Below are 17399 nucleotides of genomic sequence, written 5' to 3' on the forward strand. Positions count from 1 at the left end.
TTTCGTAGTAGGCAGTTAACTATTATCTAGTTAGTCCTAAATATCCCATCTCTGAGGACTAGCTTTCATAGTACCAGAAAACACCATGCAAACTTCCAAAAGAGGGAGCAACCAACCGATCAGCTGTGACCCCATGCACCACATCAACAACCAGCACAGCACAATGACCACAAGGGTGCAGTGTGGCTCATATGCCTTGTGGTAACCAGCAGCTCTAATGGACTGAAGACCTGCTTGCTCAGTGAGAGAGAATTCATGCTGATCCTGGAAACCTAGCTCACAACTCAGTGAAGTCATGGATCTCAGGGGAGAACCTACAGCCATCACTTTACCAAAGCAGCACGATCCCTGCGAGCATTCTAAACTTTACCTACAGATACTTGTAGTCCTCACCCTTAACAGGGAAGCTTGTAGTGTGAATTCTGTTTGGTCTTAATAATAAAAACCCAGAGTCAGATATCAGGGAAAACGCTGAAAGATCAGAGAAGTAAAGAAGCAGCCACTAAGAGACCTTTTGCCTCTATCAAATCCTCAGACCAAAGGGGGCAAAATCCTGAGCTCCTGTCTCCTCCTGCCCTATAGCCTCTCTCTGCCCAGCCATATTACTTCATGTCTCTACCTTCTTAGTGCTGGGATTAAAGGTGTGAGCCTTCACCACCTGGCTCTGTTTCTCTTTCAGACTGGATCAATCTTGTGTAGCCCAAGGTGACCTTGAACTCACAGAGATCCATCTGTCTCTGCCTCCTGAGTGTTGGAATTAAAGGTGTATGCCACCACTGCCCTGGCCGCTGTGGCTAACTAGCAGCTTAGCTCTGCACTCTGATCTCAGGCAAGCTGTATTTGTTAGATTAACAAACAAAGCATTACCACAGAAACTTCTCTTTGCAGCAGACAGAGACTATTACAGAAAACCACAACCAAACAAATTGCAGAGTAGTGGGGTTCAGTCCCAATGACTACATCTACAAAACACTCCCACACTTAGGGCTCAGAGTATTGCAGAAGAGGAGCAGAAAGCTTATAAGAGTTTCCTGTCAGAGTGTGGCTCCTAGTAACTGTACTCAGAAAGTTTGGGCAGCATGGCTACCCAGACATGAACTGAACAAGGATGCCACCAACAAACGTGGCAACATGGATGGAAAAATCCAAGAAGCCTAACCCTACATGAAGAACAGTAGGCAACTGAGGAAAGTAGGGAGGGGGAACACACCAATTGTTTGTTCAGTGCCAACAACCCTGAAGACATATACACAATTAACATTATACAGGTGGAGCAGGCAGTGTTTATTTATTTTTTGTCTTAACATTTTTTAATTGATATTTATTGAGCTCTACATTTTTCTCTGCTCCCCTCCCTGCTATTCCCCTCCCCTTTCAATCCTCCCCCAAGGTCCCCACGCTCCCAATTTACTCAAGAGATCTTGTCTTTTTATACTTTCTACTTCCCATGTAGATTAGATCTATGTAAGTCTCTCCTAGTGTCCTCATTGTTGTCTAGGTTCTCTGGGATTGTGGTTTGTAGGCTGGTTTTCTTTGCTTTATGTTTAAAATCCACCTATGAGTAAGTACATGTGATAATTGTCTTTCTGGGTCTGGGTTACCTCACTCAAAAGAATGTTTTCTAGCTCCATCCATTTTCCTGCAAAATTCAAGCTGTCGTTATTTTTTCCCCCACTGTGTAGCACTCCATTGTGTAAATGTATCACATTTTCCTTATCCATTCTTTGGTCAAGGGGCATTTAGGTTGTTTCCAGGTTCTGGCTGTGACAAACAAAGCTGCTATGAACATGGTTGAGCACATGTCCTTGTGGCACGATTGAGCATCCTTTGGATATATACCCAAAAGTGGTATTGCTGGGTCTTGAGGAAGATTGTTTCCTAATTTTCTGAGAAATCGCCATACTGACATCCAAAGGGGTTGTACCAGCTTGCATCCCCACCAGCAATGCAGAAGTGTTCCCTTTACCCCACAACTTCTCCAGCATGAGTTGTCATCAGTGTTTTTGATCTTGGTCATTCTGACAGGTATAAGATGGAATCTCAGAGTTGTTTTGATTTACATTTCTCTGATGACTAAGGATGTTGAACATTTCCTTAAGTGTCTTTCAGCCGTTTTAGATTTCTCTGTTGAGAGTTCTCTATTTAGGTCTGTACTCCATTTTTTTTTATTGGATTATGTGATCTTTTGGTGTCCAATTTCTTGAGTTCTTTGTATGTTTTGGAGATCAGACCTCTGTCTGATATAGGGTTGGTAAAGATCATTTCCCATTCTGTAGGCTGTCATTTTGTCTTGTTGACCATGTCCTTTGCTTTACAGAAGCTTTTCAGTTTCAGGAGGTCCCATTTATTAATTGTTTCTCTCAGTATCTGTGCTGCTGGGGTTATATTTAGGAAGTGGTTCCCTGTGCCAATGCATTCAAGTTTACTTCCCACTTTCTCTTCTATATAGGTTCAGTGTACCTGGCTTTATGTTGAGGTCTTTGATCCATTTGGACTTGAGTTTTGTGCATGATGATAGATATGGGTCTATTTTCATTCTTCTACATGTTGATATTCAGTTATGCCAGCACCACTTGTTAAATATGCTTTCTTTTTTTCCATTTGATATTTTTTGCTTCTTTATCAAATATCAGATGTTCGAAGATATGTGGATTAATATCCGGGTCTTTGATTCGGTTCCATTGGTCCTCCTGTCTGTTTTTATGCCAATACCAGGCTGTTTTCAGTACTGTAGCTCTGTAGTAGAGTTTGAAGTCAGGGATTGTGATGCCTCCAGAAGTTCTTTTATTGCCCAGGATTGTTTTGGCTACCCTGGGTTTTTTGCTTTTCCAAATGAAATTGAGTATTGTTCTTTCGAGGTCTTTGAAGAATTTTGCTGGGATTTTGATGGGCATTGCGTTGAATCTATACAGGTAGTTTTTAGAAATTTATAGTGTATATACACATATATGCATGTAATGATGGTGAAAAAGAGGCCATGGATTGAAGGAGGCTGGGGACGGGGTGTTTATGAAAGTGTTTGGAGGGATAAGAGGGAAGGGAAAAAATTATATCTCAAAAGTGTAATTAAAATATTTTCTGATTATCTCAGTGGTGGGAAGTTCTTCTTTTGTTAGAGACGTGCTCATATTTAATACTGTCCTTTGACAAGTTTTAAAGAGTTTTCGTGTTAAAGCAGCACACTGAAGCAGTGCTGCAGACAGCGACTGCTCTCTGCATTTGTATTCACTGCTTATTTCCAGCTTCACATACTACCAGGTCCAGTGATCTGCTCTACTTCATTATTTAAAAGTATGCATTCAAAGTAAAAGACAGAAGAGTTTGTGGGTTGCTTAGACTTGTGTATATGCAGTTCTTTCTCAGTATGTTGCTCTTGGTGAGATTGCTCTGGTGGCTGTACGGCCAGCTCAGTTGTGGATATCCCCAGTGTAGCAGTAACTGCAGTAGTGCGGCAACAACAGAGAAATGTGATGGTGAGTGCCCACCATGATGAGAGATGCTGCAGTTAATGACTGAGGTTTATTATGCACTGCGAGACTGAGTCTTCCTGTACTCCAAATCAAAGATTTGCTTTTGTGAATGTAAATTGATGCAGACCTACTTAATGAGAGAAAAACCAGCATGATTGGCCACTCATAGGCTTGTTATAAATAAATATTTTATATGGAAAAACTTCCTTGCAGGAAAATGTGATTCTTTAGAATGCTGATGGACTAACTCTAAATTTTGTGGGGATTTTTGTCACATATTTTCAAATATGTTTTTTAAAGTTTTTATTTTCATTTGTGTTTGTATGTGTTGTCATTTGTGTTGTCTGTATATATTATAGCATGCAGGAAGTAAAATGAAGATTTAGAAATTAACCATTTAGTTTAATAAGTGCAAACATACATTGTTAGGCATTGTTCTGGACTTGTGGGATACGGCCATTCAGAAAAGAGAGTAAATCTTTGTCCTTGAGTTACTATTCTAACAGTGGGGAGAGATGAGCCTGAACAATAGACCTGTGTAAAATGTCATGTGATATTTTAGAGGGTGATGAGTTCTGTGGGGAAAAAAAAAAGTAGAGTGGGAAAAGAATTAAATTGAGACTGCTGGAATTGAAGGTTGAAGATACAGAATTTAATAAAACAAACAGGACACACCTAACATGGCGAGAAGTGAGCAATAAGATGGAAGAAAAAAGGAAGTTGGGAGAAGAATGAGGCATGGGGCAGAGGAGGATGTCAGGGCAGGTGTGAGGCTGATGATGTCAGGGCAGACATGAGGCTGATGTCATGGCAGTGTGAGGCTGATGATGTCATGGAGGTCTGAGGCTGATGTCATGGCAGTGTGAGCCTGATGATGTCATGGAGGCATGAGGCTGATGTCATGGCAGTGTGAGGCTGATGATGTCATGGAGGCGTGAAGCTGATGCTTCGGAGAGTGCAGGAGATGAGTATGAAATCAGAAGAAGAGGCTCGGAAAGCAGAGCAGTAAGGGCTGGTGGGAGATGGGATGAAGGGCCTTGTGCCATTTTCTTGGAGGGAAAGGGAGAATTTAGACAGAAAAATCATATAATCTGTTTTAAAAGCATTACTGCAGCAACCCACGAGTATTTAAATCCCTCATAAAAATACTTTTTAGACAACTGTTTGTTCTTTCAAATATATGTTTTAAAGGTTTTATATTTTCATTTGTGTGTATGTTATGTATATATACCTGCTTGTCTATATACGGACTACCTGCGTGAAGATGTCCATAGAGGTCAAAAGAAGGCAATGGATCCCCTGGAACTGAGTCACAGGTGTTTGGGAGTCACATGATTTTGGTGCAAGGACAGAATTCGGGCTCTCCGCAAAAGCGACAATACTCTTAACTAGTGAGCCGCTGTTCCTACCACAGTCGTCCTAAAGGCCTCACTCGTAGAAACTCCTTTTCTGTGGTGTCCTACATCTAGTAAAGCATCTGTATATAGTGCCAATAAATGTAGTTGACCAGCTGCAACTTGATACAAAGAGTGCCATTAAAATATCCTGAATCTGGCAGTAGTGCCTCACCTTGGAGATGGGATAATTATTTATTGTCCTGTTAATATTTTTAAACTTTGTAACAATCCAAGTTCATTTTTCTGAGCAAATATGCTGATAATTATAATTAAATCAAACAACACAAATAATATAAAAATGCAGAGATTCAAGGTTAACCAGAATCACCCCTATTAATGAAATGCAGTCAAAATCAGTTAATAAATGAAAATTTGAACATTAAAAACAACATAAAAATTAAGTGTTTTAGTCAGGACAAGAAACAGACCAAAAATAGCTCTAACAGGCATGTCTCCATCATAGCTAACTCTCAAACTGTATTCCTTATATCAGGTATGTTTAGAATAAGGAATGTGGAAGCAGAGTAGAATAATTCCCATTCCTTTTTTTAACTTTAAAAAAATCGTATTTTATTTGTATGTGTGTTTTGCCTGCATGTGTGCATGTTGTACCACATGTGTGCCCAGTGCCTGACAATGGTCAGGAGAATGCGTCAGGTTCTGTGTAGCTTGAACTTTGGCTGTGAACCACTATGTCGGTGCTAGAAATTGAACCCAACTTCTCTGCAAGTGTTCTTAACCACCCAGTCATCTCTCCAGCTCCCTTCCATTAATTCTTAAGATGCCAAAACAGCAATTGTTAAAACATTCTCAGTGGATAAGGTCAATAACATTAAAACTGAGTAAACATTTCTAAATTCTGAAATATTTAACTCCTTAATGTTATTCTAAGCGGCAAAATTTAGGAGTATATTCAAAGAATTCCCCTACTTCAACTATATACAATCCAAAGCCTTTGATGATGTAAGTATTTTATAATTATTTATGTATCTTCTCTTCTCACTGTGAGTCTCTGAGGAGAGGGAATAGTCACCAGCACATTCTATTACTAGCACATTTTAGGAGATTAGAAATCCTTGTTAAATGAGTGCATGTGAGTCACATAGGTGGACTGGCTTGTATTTGCTAAGATTATTATAATTTCTTTTAAGGGTAAAGGAGTGGTTTTCTCTTAGGCCCAGCATTTATTTTAACAAAATAGTATGCTATGGCAGAGTATGTTGTTTTGAGGGTAAAGTGTCCAGCGCAGGACCACACTTAGCAGTTGTGGAGGTGAGCATAGGTGAAGCAATGGTCCTCATCTTAAAGCGTGCTTTCCAGAACATTGAGAATGTAAATAAAAATTCTATATATTAATAATCTGTTGTCTGTTGTCTCTCTTAGCTTCTTTACACAGATAGGAATTTTGTGATTTGTGCCCCCACTGGCTCTGGGAAAACTGTAGTGTTTGAACTTGCAATAACTAGGTTGTTAATGGAAGTTCCATTGCCGTGGCTCAACATGAAGATTGTTTACAGTGAGTATGTGCTATAAAATGTTGATTAGTTATGATCAAAGAGTGAAGCAGAAACGAAGTCAATTCAGAGCGTAGAGATTATCATTTGGTAGCTTGGTAGCTCATACATTAAGAAGTGTTACGAATTTCTGTGTTTGTGGTACTCTGAATGAACCTACAGACAAGTGCTTAGTGCCTACAGGGTCTTTCTCTGCTGCTGTTTCTGGTGTAGACGCTGAGCTTGGGGAGGGCCTTGCATGTGCTAGGTAAGAGCTCTACCACTGAGTTGTAGCCCTGGCCCTCTGTACATTTTAATAAGAACATGCCACAATTGGCTTCATCGGTTATATTAAATTTGAAGCACCTTTCTCAGAGTTGTATATGAAAAATAATATTTGAGTTGAGAATTTGAACTTTACATTTTAAGAAAGAGGACAGTCAAAATGAGCAAATAATCATTTATTTCTCAATTGTTGAGTTTTGTATAGAAACATTTGTTCTCCTCTTTTGGGTGTATATTTCATAAGACTCCCCAAAATAGTGTATGTACCCAGTTTAAAGAAGTGACTGATCACAGAAGGCTTCATAGGAAAAAGCAATAATCACTTGTCCATCTCTCCCCATCTTTAGATTGCCTGAGTGACCACTTCTGTTTCAATCTTAGCTCTTCTTGGTGATTACGTTTTAGCTTACTGTGTTTGTTACTTTATCAATATTACACAGCAATAATAAATACATTCTTATTTATAGACTAATTTTATTAACTAGATCTTGAGAAAACAATTTTAAACTTGCCCTGGTGTTCAAAATAAATGTATTATTTTAGTGGCACCAATAAAAGCCCTTTGTAGTCAGCGGTTTGATGACTGGAAAGAAAAATTTGGATCAATAGGCTTGAATTGTAAAGAACTTACTGGAGATACAGTAATGGATGACCTGTTTGAGATTCAACATACCCATATAATTATGACGACTCCAGTAAGTATTATTTGTTTAATTATTTACTTGAAAATAAATTTGTTTGTCTTCATTAAAAAAATTGTTAAAAGAAAATTCCAAGTACAAGCATGTATTTGCAATGTAGACAAATTACCATAAAAGTACTATTATCCAAGATATGGAGAGAATATCCATAGATAAAACATGGAAGAGAAATGATCACATCTGTGAGCACTGAGTAAATAGCCAGTTTGTAGTTGTGGATAACCTTATATTCATTTGCCCAAGTTGTTGTAGAAGTAAGACCTTGACAGGACTTTAATATATGTAATCAATGGGTTGGGGAGGTGTTCCCTGGGTAGGAGCCTTGGTTGCTCTTTTGGAGGACCAGAGCTTGATTCCCAGCACCCTCTTCTCTCCTCTCCTCTCCTCTCCTCTCTTCTCCTCTCAGGAGGCCCAGTGTCATTTTCTGGTCTTCACAGGCACTACATGCACATGCTGTACAGACATAAGTGCAAACAAAGCACCCGCACACATCAAGTGTGGATCGCGTAGTTAGATCTTGACTTGTGATTATTTCAAAGACTGAAGACCTTGCATTTTAGGACTCTTAAAATCACTTCAGTAATTATTAATCCACGACTCTTTGGGGGAAATTTTAAGGAATCAACTGAAATGTTCTCCTTGTTTGTAATATGTCTGATAAAATTTATCAGTGTCTTAAACAATACTTGTAATTCCTTGTTAGAATAAAGTGCTTGTGTTTTTTCCTGTAGGAGAAGTGGGACAGCATGACCAGGAAGTGGAGAGACAACTCTTTAGTTCAGCTGGTTCGACTGTTTCTCATTGATGAGGTAGTGAATGCCTTCACTTTCGGTATAAATATAGAATGTTATTTAAAATGGATAGAAAGAAATAATATTTTCAGTAAAATAATGTTTTAGTTCTTCAAATTGGAAAATATGTATTTTTTCAAGGAAAAAATTAATATTGAATATTTTGATTGACTAATTAAATTTTTGGTTTATATCTAATGATTCCCTCTTGATTTCTTACCTAGGTGCATATTATAAAAGATGAAAACCGTGGTCCAACTCTTGAGGTTGTTGTTAGCAGAATGAAAACTGTCCAGTCTTCATCTAGGGCTTTACAGAATGCCAGCCCTGTCCCTATGAGATTTGTCACTGTGTCTGCAACCATTCCCAATGCTGAGGATGTAAGTCACAGTCTTCACTTGCTTCACGTTTCAGTATCTCAGAGGAGATGGAAATTTCAGTCAGTCACTTAATAAATTGCAGTGATATTTTCTTTGTATTTTAATAAACAAAGCTTGGTCTGAAGATCAGAGTGCAAAGCTAAGACACTAGACGCCAGGCAGTGGTGCCACACAACTTTAATCCCATGTTTGGGAGTCATACACCTTTAATCCTGGCACTAGGGAGGTGGAGACAGGAGTGATATGGGTGAGTGGAAAGAGGAATATAAAGGGAAGTGACAGGGACTCACTGGAGTGTGGAGTCTGCGGTTTGGTGGAGACACAGTGCAGTCTAGGTAGTCTTAGGATTGCCCCTTTGATCTGAGCATTAGTAGAGGTAAAAGGTCTATCTAGTGGCTTACAGCTCTGCTTCTCTGGTCTCTGAAATCTATAGGGGTTTAAGATTGAGCGACCTCATTTGTTCAGCCTGCTGACTGCCCTCCTGGCTACTTCATAACGTGACAAATGGCTCCTAGTGAGCCAAAGAGATTTGGGGTCAGACTTGCTCTTTTGTCTGAACCTCCAGCCTCAAGGATGCCAGGGAAGTACTCTGCCCTGGTGTACATCCCCTGCATTCTTTCTCAGTACATTGTCTCACCCTGTAGTTCAGGCAGGCCTTAAATTTTATATTTTTCCTACCACCGCCACACAAATCGCTGGGATTTTGGACCTGCAGCACCAAACCTAACTAGATTCACCCTTTCTAACAGGACTTCCTCTGTAAGACCAATGTCCCTCTTCTCTAGGGACAGCATTCACAATGACATAGTCACCTTGCAGTAGGTTTTATTTTTTATCACAGACTTGGTTTTAATGTAGTTGGCAATATTAATATACTTCGCTCAGTTAAAAAAAAATCAGTGCCAACTACATTAAAACCAAATCTGTGATACCCTTTACCTTTTTTCACCTTGAGGTACCGTTTTTTTTTTTATTGGTTTATAGCAATTCTTATAAAAATACCATCACATTCTTTTCTTAAAACTTTCTTCATTGTGGTAATCACTGGTTCTGTGAACACTGCTTTCATGTAATAAGGAAGAGGCCACTTGTTTATTTCCCAACTGTTCAGACTCCCGAAATAATCACACAGAAACTATATTATATAAAACACTGCCTAGCCCGTTAGCTCTAGCTTCTTGTTGGCTAACTCTTACATCTTAATTTAACCCATTTCTAGTAATCTGTGTATCACCATGTGGTTGTACCTTACCGGCTAAAGTTCCATCTGACTTCAGCGGGCTCCATGGCTTCTCTCTGACTCTGCCTACTTTCTCCCAGCATTCAGTTTTGTTCTCCCTGCCTAGCTCTGTTCTACCCTATCAGACTAAGCCAGTATCTTTGTTCATTAACCAATAAAAGCAACACATAGACAGAAGGACCTCCCACACCAGTTTCATTTTGTTTTTCTTGTCCTTTCTCTCAATTTTCCTCTAAAATAATAATCTTTATCCTTGGCCACCCACTTCTCCAGAACTGCACATTCCTGTGTGTTCAGATTCTGTCTCATAATAATCTTGCAACTATTTCTATATTTCTGCCTGTACAAGAAACCTTTCCCCAGCAAGAGCCAGTTTCATGGCAAGACATGGAGCCCAGTTACTAACTAGAGTATGGAAGGATGTGGACCTCATACCCCAGATTCAGGAGCTGATTAGTAATTCTAATAATGGGTGTGAATGCATTTCTGGCACTATCATCTCTCAAGAGTTTATTTGGGGTTTGGAGTAGTGGGTCAGAGGTTGAGAGCATTTCCTGATCTTCAGAGGACCTCAGTTCAGTTGCAGCACTCAGGGTAGGACCCTCACTGACTCCAGCTCCTTCTTCTGGCCCCCTTAGGCAGACAACACACACAAATAATAGATAATAGATTAATTAAAATGAATTGTTTTTACTAATTATTGAAATGAATTGTTTTTATTAATTGTTTATTTTTTAAAAGGCTTATTTGTTCTTTCATTAGAAGAACAACATATTTTGGGTGGTAGCTCTGCTATGATTTTGCTAGTATTTAAGGAAGTTCAAAGGTTTCAGTCATGTTTACGGATAGTTCTGAACAATTACCAGTGCTTATGGTGCCACGGGAACTTTGATTTTTATGACCAAATTGATTTTAATTCTACTTTGGGCTCTTATAGGGGAAGGTAAAGCAAAAAACTAACAACTTGTCAGAACTTCGCCATGTGGAGTGTTTATGATCTTGAAACACTGTTCTTGGTGGTAGCATTTACTAACATATCTATAAAGTAGTAGCAGGGAAAAATGTAATGTTGACAAGCAATGATTTGATTAAGTATTTTTAGACCTTGACTTTAAAGTGATCTAACTTTTTAGCTATAGAACTTTCTAGAAAATAGAATGTAATGCGCAGGCTTCTGTTTTTTCCCAGATCGCAGAGTGGCTTTCGGATGGTGAGAGGCCTGCTGTGTGTCTGAAAATGGATGAGAGCCACAGACCTGTGAAACTTCAGAAAGTGGTCCTGGGCTTTCCCTGTGGCAGTAACCAAACTGAATTTAAGTTTGACTTAGCCCTCAACTATAAAGTTTACAGTGTTATACGGACTTACTCCGATCAGAAGCCCACACTTGTGGTATGGATTATTAGTTGCTGGTTTTGTGTGTGATATTCAGTTTTTAACCTGATTGATAGAAAATTCACTAATTTATTTCCAGTTTTGTGCAACAAGGAAAGGTGTGCAGCAGGCTGCTTCTGTTCTTGTAAAAGATGCTAAATTTATTATCTCCATGGGACAGAAACTCAGGTTTGTACTTTAATTTGTTCTCGGAAGTGGGAGGACTTCTGGGGATCACTTAGGGGAGATGAGAGTACCTTGGGCAGGGTGCTTGATATCTTCAAGCCCAGGATTCTGATCCGCACAGTAAAAATAGTAGTGGCTTTACAGATGGGGCGAGAAAATGTAAAAGGAGAATTAACACCAAAAGCACAGGTCTAAGGAAAAGAGGCGGTAGGTAGTCGTAAGTAGTTTTGGAGCCCTTTGCTGCACACCGTGTTCAATTGTGCTGTCCCCTGTAGTCAGAAGTAAGATGTGGCCACTAAGAACCTCGCCTCCTTGTCCAAAGGCTGATTCTGAAAGCAGTTTTGGAAGATGTGTGGAATTCTTGTTCTATGGGAGACTCATTAGCATAAATGCTGTCCTCTCAGGCAAATACTTCCTGCTGTGTCCTTAGCTGAATTCACCAGGGAGATTGAAATGTGCAGGCTGTGGGCTCCCTTAGTGCTGGGGCACAGACCTCCCTGTCACTGCACGCAGTGTCTCGAACAGGAGCATGCGCAGTACTTTAGTTCCTCTTCCCGTTTCCTCCTCTGACCTCATTACTTAAGGAAAGTTTCCTTGACTCTTTTCTTCTCTCTCCCACCACATTTAATCTTTATTCCTGTTTTCAGCTTTGAAATTTTTCAGCAGTGAAGTGCCAGAATTGGAAGGAGTGTGACATTAGAGACACAGACATAAATCACACACTCCACTTCCACCTCTGTCGAGCCGTCGGGCCTGTCTCTCTCAACTTCAGTTTATAAAGCTTTCTCTTTTCTTTCTTTTTTTGCACGAGACTATTTTCAGCACTGGAGATGACTCCCAGGGCTTTGTTCACAAAAGCAAGCAGGCTGTCAGGGGTTATGTGCTCAGTCTTCCAGCTTCATTTGTTTGTTTTATTTTATTTTGGAAACAGAGTCGGACTATGTAGCCCTGGCTGGCCTCAAATTTGCAGTCTTGCCTTAGCCTCCTGAATGCTGTAATTACGGCGTGTATCAGCATCTTGGGATCAGTTAGCTTCAGTATCTTAACCAGTCTCAGTATGAGTATAAACTACCTTATAATAATTTGATAGTCACATACGACAGCGTTTCTACAGATCCTGTGTGTAGTGCAGTTCATGTCACTAGTAACACGGCATGTCTTGCCTGCTCTTTGTTCCATTGTGAATGGAAAATCATGACTGAGAAAATCGTACCTCATAGTTTCATATCTGAAGTAAGGAAATAGAAAACAACATGGGGTTTCTTAGATGTGTTCAAAAACCAAGCTTACCAACCGTCTACATCCTTGAGAGTACCTAGAATTCCTTTCCAAAATTATCAAACCTCTTTAAGTACTTCCTCCTACCCTTTAGTTTTCTTTACATTTAGAAATGTCCTTATGGATATATGCCATTGGCAGGGAGATGCATGCAATGCAGTAAAAGTTATGTCGGTTTCTTTTTATTTTACTTGCTAATGATGTAGTAGCTTTAAAAGTTGCCCTTTTCCCATCCCTTTGACACTAGGAATTGAAGTAGAGCCTGCGAAAGCTGAATGGGCTTTATTGCTGACAGCCTCCCCAGCCCTAGCTTTGCTTTTATTTTGCAGCACAGGCACTGCTTGTACTTGCAGTCCTTCTGCCTCCATCTTCTGTTGTGATTGGAGGTTGCTCCCCCACCAGTTCCCAAATAACCACTCAGAGGCTCAATATTACTTTTAAATTCTTGGCTGATGGCTCAGGCTTATTATTAGTTAACTCTTACAATTAACCCTTATTTTTTTTAATCTGTGTTTTGCCACATGATTCGTGACTTGTTATCTCATTTTCTGCATGTCTTGCTTCCTCTGCAGATGGCTGGCATCTCTCAGACTCCACCCTTCTTCTCCCGTATCTCTGACAGGATTTTCCACCTGGTTCTATCCTGCCTTGCCATAGGCCAAGGAAACTTAATTTATCATCTAATGAGGGCAACACATATTCACAATGTACAGAAAGACATCCCACAGTTCTCACCAAGACTGGCTTGAAGCCTCTTATTTCTTTCAAGCATTATTAGACAAATTATGGGGTAACTTTCTGGTTCTGATCCCATGCACATAGTAATCATTTACATTGGTTTTTTTCAAATGTGGGAAAATGAGAGAATTTGTTTCTAAATTTTTGGTTTAGAAGTGAGTTTAAATATTAAGAGCTAATACATTCTGAATAGGAAAGCTACATTTTCTATGCTTTCACTGTTGGTATGTATTCATTAGGGCATTTTATATAGTGTGTTTTGTTTCTATTCTCCCCCCACACTTCTAACCTCCCCTTTTCCCACTTCTCCTTGAGATGGTCCCTGCCTTTTAAAGATAGCTTTCAATACTTTTCACTGCTATAGAGTAGCTGCCAGTACTCAGGGCATTCTCTTACTATTGGAAGCGTGCTAGGACAAACTCATATAAAGTATATGGATAAAGTTTTCCTCTAATAAAACTTGTCAGAACTTGTGGCTTTTTGTTTGTTTTTTTTTAAGATAGCTTTCAGATGATGGCATTATGAAAGTTATTTATTTTTATTTTTATTTATTTGTTTGTTTGTTTGTTTGAGATAGGGTTTCTCTGTAGCTTTGGAGCCTGTCCTGGAACTAGTTCTTGTAGATCAGGCTGGTCTCAAACTCACAGAGATCCTCCTGCCTCTGCCTCCCGAGTGCTGGGATTAAAGGTGTGCACCACCACTGCCCAGCTTTTATTTTTAAAATAATAGACTATTTCAAATTTTTCTAATGTTACAGGGAATAATTTATTAATTTTATATTTTAAAAGGTTACAGAAGTCTGCATATTCTATAAGGGATTCAAAACTCAAAGGTAGGTTTAAAGGCAATTTTCTTTTTTTTTGTTCTGGAAACTGAACTTGGAGCCCTCAGGCATTTCAGGCTAAACATTCTACCACAGAACAATACCTCCAACCTAGAGATAACAGAATAGCATGTTTAAATATAGATAGACGGGGCAGTGCTGGCAAAGCGGGCGCAGTGCTGACGGGTGTGTTCCTGCTGCAGATGTCATGGTGTATGGTGTCGGCTATCACTGTGCTGGGATGGTGTGAAGTGGGCGCAGTGCTGACGGGTGTGTTCCTGCTGCAGATGTCGTGGTGTATGGTGTCGGCTGTCACTGTGCTAGGATGGTGTGAAGTGGGAGCAGTGGCTGATGGGTGTGTTCCTGCTGCAGATGTCATGGTGTATGGTGTCAGCTGTCACTGTGCTGGGATGGTGTGAAGTGGGAGCAGTGGCTGACGGGTGTGTTCCTGCTGCAGATGTCGTGGTGTATGGTGTCGGCTGTCACTGTGCTAGGATGGTGTGAAGTGGGAGCAGTGGCTGATGGGTGTGTTCCTGCAGCAGATGTCATGGTGTATGGTGTCAGCTGTCACTGTGCTGGGATGGTGTGAAGTGGGAGCAGTGGCTGACGGGTGTGTTCCTGCTGCAGATGTCGTGGTGTATGGTGTCGGCTGTCACTGTGCTGGGATGGTGTGAAGTGGGAGCAGTGGCTGACGGGTGTGTTCCTGCTGCAGATGTCATGGTGTATGGTGTTGGCTGTCACTGTGCTGGGATGGGTGTGAAGTGGGCGCAGTGCTGACGGGTGTGTTCCTGCTGCAGATGCCGTGGTATATGGTGTCGGCTGTCACTGTGCTGGGATGGTGTGAAGTGGGAGCAGTGGCTGACGGGTGTGTTCCTGCTGCAGATGTCGTGGTGTATGGTGTCGGCTATCACCATGCCGGGTTGGAGCTATCAGATAGGAAACTGGTTGAAGAACTGTTTACTTCTGGAGATCTCCCAGTTCTTTGTAAGTAAAACATATCTCTTGCATATATTAAAATGTTTTGAAAAGTTATTTTTAAGAGGAAAAGCTTAAGTGTTCTGATGAATTTCTTCCAAGAACTGAAAACGAGCTGTGAATGCAGGTATCACACTAACCTCCTTGGAAAGGTTAATTCTTATTATTTAATTGAATGTGGTGCAATTTGAAAAGATCTTATTAGCTATTTTATTTTTAGGGTAAATTATTATTTTAGATTATAAAGTCCTATATTCCTTTTTCTAAATTTAGTTTTTATTCCATTTATATCAGTATATCTTTTATAAGAAACACCTTGGGGCTGGAAAGATGGCTCAATGCCTGCTCTTCCAAAGGTCCTGAGTTCAATTCCCAGCAACCACATGGTGGCTCACAACCATCTGTAATGGGATCTGGTGCCCTCTTCTGGCCTGCAAGCAGACACACAGACAAGAATATTATATACATAATAAATAAATAAATATTAAAAAAAGAAACACCTTCCTAGGATAATAAAATTATATCGCTTGATTATTCTCCAATCTGATAGTTACCACCAGTACTCTTGCCATGGGAGTGAACTTGCCGGCTCACCTGGTAGTTATAAAGTCTACGATGCACTACATTGGAGGCATGTTTGAGGAGTACAGTGAGACAGACATTCTGCAGATGATTGGGAGAGCCGGCAGACCTCAGGTAAGGGGTAATCACTTTCTCTTTTTAACATTCTAAATATAGCAAAGAAGGGGGGTTGTGTGTTTTTAATTTACATTTTTTAAATAATGTTATTTAAAAATCAGCTTTAATGGAGGAATAAACAAGACTCACTAACTGAGATTAGAAGAGTTTAAGTACTCTTGCTATTCCGACTCTGTCTGAACTACTCTCTGTTTTGTAGTAGTGATTATCACTGCCTTCCCTCACTTGTAAAGGAGCCTTTTTCTGGGCCTTTGTTTCCCTCTCAGTCACTGCTAAGGTGTTTGCAAACCAAGCCAGCAGTTATTTTTTTTTTTATTGATTTTTATTGAGCTCTACATTTTTCTCTGCTCCCCTCCCTGCTACTCCCCTCCCCTTCATCCTTCTCCTAAGGTCCCCATGATCCCAATTTACTCAGGAGATCTGTCTTTTTCTACTTTCTGGGTTTTTTTTTAAGGTTTATTTATTTATTATGTATACAGTGTTCTGCCTGCAGGCTAGAAGAGGGCTTCAGAACTCTTTATCAATGGTTGTGAACCACCCATGTGGTTGCTGGGAATTTAACTCAGGACCTCAGGAAGAGCAGCCAGTGCTCTCAACCTCTGAGCCATCTCTTCAGCCCCCTAAACCATTCTCTGAATGTAGGTGGATGTGTGAGTGAGTGTACTGATAAAGGAATTTTTTTTCCCCCCAGACAGGGTTTCTCTGTAGTTTTAGAGCCGGGCCTGGAACTTGCTCTTGTATATCAGGCTGGCCTTGAACTCACAAAGATCCACAACCCCAGGATGGTGCCCCTCACAATAAGCTAGACCCTCCCACATTAATCACTAAATAAGAAAATGCCCTGCAGGTTGCCTATGGCCCAGTCTTACGGAGGCATTTTCCTAATGGAGGTGCCCAACTCTCAGATAACTTTAGCTTGTGTCAAGTGACACAAAACTCGTCAGCAAATATGGAAACTATACTAAATCTTGAGTTTTTATTTCAGTTTACAAGATTTGACATTAACATTGTCAAAATTATATTACATTGAAACAAAAGTGGAATTTGCAGTAATACTCTTGGGAGAGTTTTTTAATTAAACTTTTTGTAAATATTAAAATTCAGAAGCAGATTTTAGTCCTTTTGGCCTGCTATTTAAGACCAGGAACTATTCCGTGTGAAATATAAGCTCTGAGGAAAGGATGGCCCTGTACTGTGTTCTAGTCTTTGCTGATCTCTGTGCTTTGGCTACTATTCCAGTTTGACACGACAGCTACTGCAGTTATTATGACCCGGTTAAGCACAAGAGAGAAGTACGTTCAGATGTTAGCGTGTAACGACACCGTAGAGAGCAGGTAACAAAGAACAGTTCAGAGAGAATTAAACTAATGGGTTGTTGTTTCCTTTACTATATGGGATGGAATTTGGTTGGGGAGTTTTCTAAGGCTGTTTTCTTGAAATAATCTTAACTATTTAACTATAAAGCATGTCATTTAAAGAATTAAATAGATTTATTTATTGACAACATAGTTTTATTTGGTGTTGGTTTTTAGCACACAATAGTACATATCTTTTTTATAAAGTTCTAAAAGG

At 39.9% G+C, this 17399-nt stretch overlaps 1 protein-coding gene across 2 annotated transcripts in view; it reads left to right on the forward strand.

Moving 5' to 3' along the window:
* Positions 1 to 17399, forward strand: part of Hfm1 (helicase for meiosis 1) — an 81103-nt gene that overhangs the window by 14131 nt on the left and 49573 nt on the right. For both annotated transcript variants that reach the window (XM_085691531.2, XM_085691530.2), the window contains exons 8-18: positions 5760 to 5830; positions 6251 to 6383; positions 7189 to 7340; positions 8078 to 8155; positions 8362 to 8517; positions 10946 to 11146; positions 11229 to 11317; positions 14119 to 14162; positions 15036 to 15137; positions 15679 to 15824; positions 17067 to 17161. In XM_085691531.2, coding sequence (XP_085547657.2) covers positions 5760 to 5830; positions 6251 to 6383; positions 7189 to 7340; positions 8078 to 8155; positions 8362 to 8517; positions 10946 to 11146; positions 11229 to 11317; positions 14119 to 14162; positions 15036 to 15137; positions 15679 to 15824; positions 17067 to 17161 — 1267 coding nt within the window. The remainder of the gene's footprint in view (positions 1 to 5759; positions 5831 to 6250; positions 6384 to 7188; positions 7341 to 8077; positions 8156 to 8361; positions 8518 to 10945; positions 11147 to 11228; positions 11318 to 14118; positions 14163 to 15035; positions 15138 to 15678; positions 15825 to 17066; positions 17162 to 17399) is intronic.

Source organism: Myodes glareolus, chromosome 8, assembly GCF_982192425.1.
Source record: "Myodes glareolus chromosome 8, mMyoGla1.1, whole genome shotgun sequence".
NCBI classification, from domain to species: domain Eukaryota; kingdom Metazoa; phylum Chordata; class Mammalia; order Rodentia; family Cricetidae; genus Myodes; species Myodes glareolus.